This window comes from Chaetura pelagica, unplaced genomic scaffold (genome assembly GCF_000747805.2).
Source record: "Chaetura pelagica isolate M959 unplaced genomic scaffold, ChaPel_1.0 scaffold829, whole genome shotgun sequence".
Lineage (NCBI taxonomy): Eukaryota > Metazoa > Chordata > Aves > Apodiformes > Apodidae > Chaetura > Chaetura pelagica.
The window spans coordinates 7,995-13,408 of record NW_009954535.1 but is presented as its reverse complement, the minus strand read 5'-3'; the positions used below and the strand labels follow the sequence as shown (position 1 = coordinate 13,408).

The following is a 5,414-nucleotide window of genomic DNA, read 5'->3' as shown; positions in this document are numbered from 1 at the left end:
AGCCGCGCCGGGGTGACCCTCACTGCCCAGACCCGTCACCCCCCCTCGGAGCCGGTGCAGCCCCTCGCTGCAGCCCGGGGCGCTGTCCTAACAAAACAAAAACCACCTCGGAGCGTTCCCGTCATCACCACGGTTGTTTATTCTTTTCCCTCGGCTCAAAGCGGACAATTTCTAATTGCATTGACAGCTCATTAACCGAACGGCTCCCGCCCCCCGTCTGGTCTTTAGGGAAATGCACAATCGGACAATGACAGGGAAGGGCACCGATGACTGCAGAAGTCTTCCATTTCAAGCAGCTTTCAAGTAGGTTTCTACATGAACCAGTGGGACATGAGAGGATCCCAGGAACGGTGACAACTCAGGATTTCAGGAAAAGCACAGATTTCATTGGGAATTTATGATCCAAGGCAGCAAGCCCTACACTTGAATCAAAACATTCTAAGGCTCAAACTAGGACAGTTCTCAAATTACTGGCTCTGAGGTACGTTGGACAAGTAAAAATTACCCCTGTAATTATTTTCAAAGAAAGGCATATAGTGTTAGTTGCATTAAATGTAGACACAGTGCAAACTCTTGTTTTCAGCTGGGAGCCCATGGGCTGCTGTGTCACCAGGTGTGTGTTGGGTGCAATGCTGAACAACATTGTCTCACGGGGGGTCAGGAGAGTCAGACAATGGGCCCTGCAGGAGCTCCAGGCCTCCATTCCCTGCTGCCGAGCTGCTCTGCTGTCCCACAGTGCCCTCCCAGGGACAGAACTCTCCTCTCATCCCTATTTTATCAGAAATCATCCAAACACCATCACACAACACTACATGGCCAACACCCAGAAGACACTGACATGAAACAGCTTTAGGGAAAATAAAGAACTGTTAGCAATTGGTACTGGCAGATCCTTCAGTGCCCATAACACAGACAACACCTGGAGTTGGTGCTTTAAAATAACCAGGTTGTTACACTGGTGAGTGCAGGTGACAATGACTCTCCTGCATGGCAAGTCCCCACAGCCATGGCTAACAGAGCTGCTCTCTGCCTCTGCTCCCCAGGAACACCTGCACTGACCCTTCACCCTCTCCCCTGGGACCTGTCTCACTTCACAATTATCCTGCTCAGGAATTTAAACCAGCACAAACCCTTTATTTAAAAAACCCCAGTGTCTGCCACTTCCCTTTTGCTAGAGGTAACACATCTGAGCCCATGGGCCCAGTCAGGCCATGCAGGACCACAAAGCCCTGCAGTAACTAAGGTTCCCATTTTCATAACTGACACTCAAGGAAGAAGTTGGGTTGCTCCTTTCTTCTTGAAGTTTTAAAAGTGGTTTTGTTTTGGTTTCATGTTAAAGATGTCTGCAATAATTCTAATCTTAAAAAAAATAATTATGAATTATTTCACTTTAAAATAGGGTTGGGAGAAAAGAAGCAGCAAGACCCAAGTTCACTATTTTTTTCTGGTATTGCAGGAAGGTTTCTGACTTGTCTTACAAAATAGCACAAGATGAAACAAACTAATCAACCAGTTGTTTCTCCAGTTTGAAAAGGACACAGTTATTTAATTGAGGTAACTTTTAATATATATAGATGTGTTTAACTGCAATGTTGTCAGGATCATCCAACGTTCTGCTAAGCAATTGTCAGCCCACCTTTATGAATAAGGAGATTTGATGGCACCTTCAGAAACAGTGAAATAAAATTGCAAAGCAAAAACCAACTTGAAAGCACTTATGATTCAATTTCCCATGTTCTGCACTTGGAAAGTTTTTCCTCCAAGTCAGGAAAGTTAAGAAAGAGAATCTCAGGGTATGGACGGGATGTGATTGAAGTGATGCACTGCTCCAGTAACAGCAGAACTGGAGAGGATCTGGGGAGGGCTGAAAGACCCATCTGTCTTCTACTATGATCTCTGACAGGTTCTTAACACTCTTTTTGTGCTTATGCAGAGGTGAAACTAGAGGACTTCTAGTTTGGGGAATAAAAGCAATGTGATTTTATTTAGCTTGGATTGCAGAGGATAGTCAGGAAGACCCAGGGTTTGGCTCTGCACCCCCAACCAACAGGGGTATCACTACGGGAAGGGAGAGAGGGAGAGACTGGGAACAGGCTTCTGTGACCAGGGAAGCACTTGGTCACACTGTCCTCTCCTGGACCCCTCCTTCCTCCTTTTGTCACACAGGCACTTTGTACACACCTAGGTCCCCTCCAATTACTCAAAAGTTGGTCTTCATTTACTTATATCCTGCAACACACACTAACAAAAGGTCCACAACCCTCTCAGGAGTTTGGAACACCAAGCTGAGGATGCAACACTTCCAGTATTGACAAGGCAAGCAACAGAATGGGAAAGGAAAAATCACATACCTTTCAAAAGGTATTTTTAATAGTTTTCTTTTTTGCTAATGATGCTCCACATCCACCCAGCTGTGTCCAGAGCCCCCGGGCTGCCCATCCCTGAGGCACATGGGGACCTCCCTTCTGACAAACCAGGGGCAACGTTGCAGGGCACGGAGCAGCAGGAACCTTCTGTACCAGCTCTACCACAGGATTTACCTTGCTCAATTTCTGGGTCAGCAAGTTGTACACCAACTCACTGGGAATTTGGCAAGTTTGTCATCACCAAATCACTCTCACCGATCATCTTCCCTCACCCCTAGATGGGAACAGTCACATTTTTTTTCCACTGATTTTAAAAAAGAATGCTTGAATTTTAGTGACAAAGGACAAGGGCCTCCTTTGGAAGCCTGTCCTGGTGTGCCAGCTGCTGCACTGTCCAGTTTGCATCCTGGGGATCAAGGCTTAGAGTATTGTGCGTTACTCTTAACTCCTACCTTACAGTGAGAAAGCACCTTGAATGCAAATCAAAATGCTTTGAAACAGCAGAAATAAATTAAACAAATGTAATTAGTTTATAAAAATATTTTCTTATAAATCTTTAAAGCTTATAAAAGCCAGAAAATACATTTAAAAGAATCTCTGAAACATTTCATCCGTTGAGGTGTGGTTACAGCTCAGAAGGTGAGAAGAAACAAAGCCCAGACCTGTTAACGTTTATCTTCCCACTGGGAATTTTGTAGTACACCATGCTCAACCTACAAACCTTTGACAACCTTCCCTGGGTCAACTCCCCCTGTCAGATTACTTCTGTTTGAAAATAAAGAGCTGGGACTGAGCTGACAAGGCTGCTGTTTAGACAGACGTGGCACAATTAACGTTTCCATAGGCACTGTATGGAAATCGGGCCGTTGGTGGTACCAGCAGCCAGGAGTGAAGCTAGAGCAGGGGACATGTATGCAGTACACAGGTGCCAGTTTCTAACAACTCCTTTCTGAACTTACATTTTCATATTGGTGGGCAAGTGGTATCACCTACAGACACACCACTGTCTTGGCCACCTCGTTTTTTTGGTCATGTGGCATTTAAAAATACCAATATTCCTGTTTATTGATTATGGGATATATCTTTGTAATAAAACTAAAATGACCTTGCCAGTCCATCCAATATTTCAACTGCATCAATTGGTCCTCTTGCACTTCCACGAAGACTGTCCTTCGTCCTGCAGCTTTTTAAATTTTGGCCCAAGTAGAAACCACCAGCCAAATCCCAGGATGACACAGATGATGGATTCCACGTAGTAACCGTCCAAGGTGGTGACACAGGAACCACCAGCTTCAGTGCAGAGCTGAAACACAGAAGCTGGTGCATTAAGTAACCTCCAGGAGATACAGAAACACAGACTTCCAGAAAGTAGGCATTAGAGCCACTGCTATTTACTTGCTCTTGGCTATGACTAAATAGATTTGTTTACTCTTGTTTCTTATAGAGTTGGTAAGAGAGGTCTTTGAGCTTCCTAGCAGTGTGAAAAGTATGTAAATGTTATAGAACATTGGGTTATAGAACCCAAGGGGGCAGTGTGAAAAGTATGTAAATGTTATAGAACAGTTGGGAAATGGAGCACATTGGCCCAAGGGGTTAACTCTAGACAACAGGAAGTGCCCAGCTGTCTCCTGCTGGCCGGGAGGTGCAATCACTGCTTTGAACCCCGACAAGAAAGATTGGTTGTTGGTTTTTTTTCCTAGCCATCCAAACTGCTTCTTCAGAAATTACACCCTTGCATCTCAGACCAGTGGATCTGCAAATGCACAGTCCAAAATGCCGAGTATTTCTGGGAAAAACAAGCCCAGGGTGTTTTTTAATTGCATAAGTGGAAGACAAAACCTCCAGCATTTAAAGGGTAAGCGTACAGCACATGAGAATTACTGCTATTGTTCAGCTTTCAATACTGCTATAATCCCAAGATAAATCAAACCTCCAAGCTGAGGTTCTGCCAGCGTTGTCATTATTCAGAGACATGTCAAGATCAGATTAGGAATAAGAAGGGAGTGGTGGTGGTGGAACATTACCAGCTGGGAGGCTGTGAAAAAAGATCAGAGTGAAGGAGGAAGGACTTAAGCTCAGCAGAGGCACAGACACAGAGAATCCAATTAGTGGGAAGCCAATAAGACAGGCAGAAAAAGCAACTTTCCCTCAGCAGCTACTGAAATCTGCAACTCCAGTTCAAACATGTCATGGATGATTCCTGGAACACTGTTTATTTAGAGAACCTCTCCAGCACAAAGAGTCCTGGCATTCAAGGGTGAAATAAATCTCAGTCATAAGTAAGTGAAAAAGAAACACTCAACAAAAAACTCTCAAACATTTCCACCCTTCCAAAACGTTCAAATTTCACATTTCCTCATGAGAAGGTGAATGTGAAACCTTGCTTTCGGGGCAGTTTTGTGTCCTGCTGTGTGAGCTGTGTCCAGCAGCACAGTGTGTTCTTTGTTCTCTTCCACAGGGCTACCCCGAAACGGGAGGACAGCCAGTCCCACCAGTTTCACACGAAAAGTGAGGACCAAAGGCAGAGAGCAAAGTAACATCATGGAGCAGGTATCGAGGCACCCAGAGAGGATGCTTCCAGAAAGAGAGGGAACGAAAACCTACCACAAAACTTAGGTGGTTTGGGGGACAGTTTGCCAAGAACAGAGTACCCAACTCCACAGCTCTGAACTTAGCAAGGTTTGGTCTCAAAAATGTAACTACAGCCTCTTTACACTGCAGGGAATGTGGCAGCAACCTCACACTTCGGCCACCAGGTTTTCATCTCAGCCCAGAAAGAAACAGACACCTACTCTGCAGCTGCAAACCTTGGGTAACAATGCTAGCAAGATTAAAACAGACTTAATTTTGTCAGACAGGACAATTAACTCAATTAGTGGGAAATTTAAAGCATTAGCTATGCACTACAAAGCTTTTCAAAGGTGAAAAAATATACTAAGAGAAGCCATTTAATCAATAAATAATTGAATAGAAACCTTCACAGCCTCCAAAACTTACTTCTGCAGCCACAGTGGTTCCACAGGTCTGGTCCTGGGCCCCTGCACACTC

At 44.7% G+C, this 5,414-nt stretch overlaps 2 protein-coding genes across 2 annotated transcripts in view; both read right to left on the bottom strand.

Annotated features, from left to right (window-relative positions):
- The window catches only part of LOC104395064 (chromosome unknown open reading frame, human C3orf33), an 8,815-nt gene extending 6,187 nt beyond the window's left edge, over positions 1-2,628 (bottom strand). Inside the window, exon 1 of the mRNA XM_010004733.1 lies at positions 2,622-2,628. Coding sequence (XP_010003035.1) covers positions 2,622-2,628 — 7 coding nt within the window. The remainder of the gene's footprint in view (positions 1-2,621) is intronic.
- An 873-nt stretch (positions 2,629-3,501) lies between these two features.
- The window catches only part of SLC33A1 (solute carrier family 33 (acetyl-CoA transporter), member 1), a gene marked incomplete at its 5' end in the record, with an annotated part of 9,902 nt that continues 7,989 nt past the window's right edge, over positions 3,502-5,414 (bottom strand). Inside the window, 2 exons of the mRNA XM_010004732.1 lie at positions 3,502-3,669; positions 5,364-5,414. The exon at positions 5,364-5,414 is cut by the window's right edge and continues 162 nt beyond it. Of these exons, the coding sequence (XP_010003034.1) occupies positions 3,502-3,669; positions 5,364-5,414 (219 nt within the window). The remainder of the gene's footprint in view (positions 3,670-5,363) is intronic.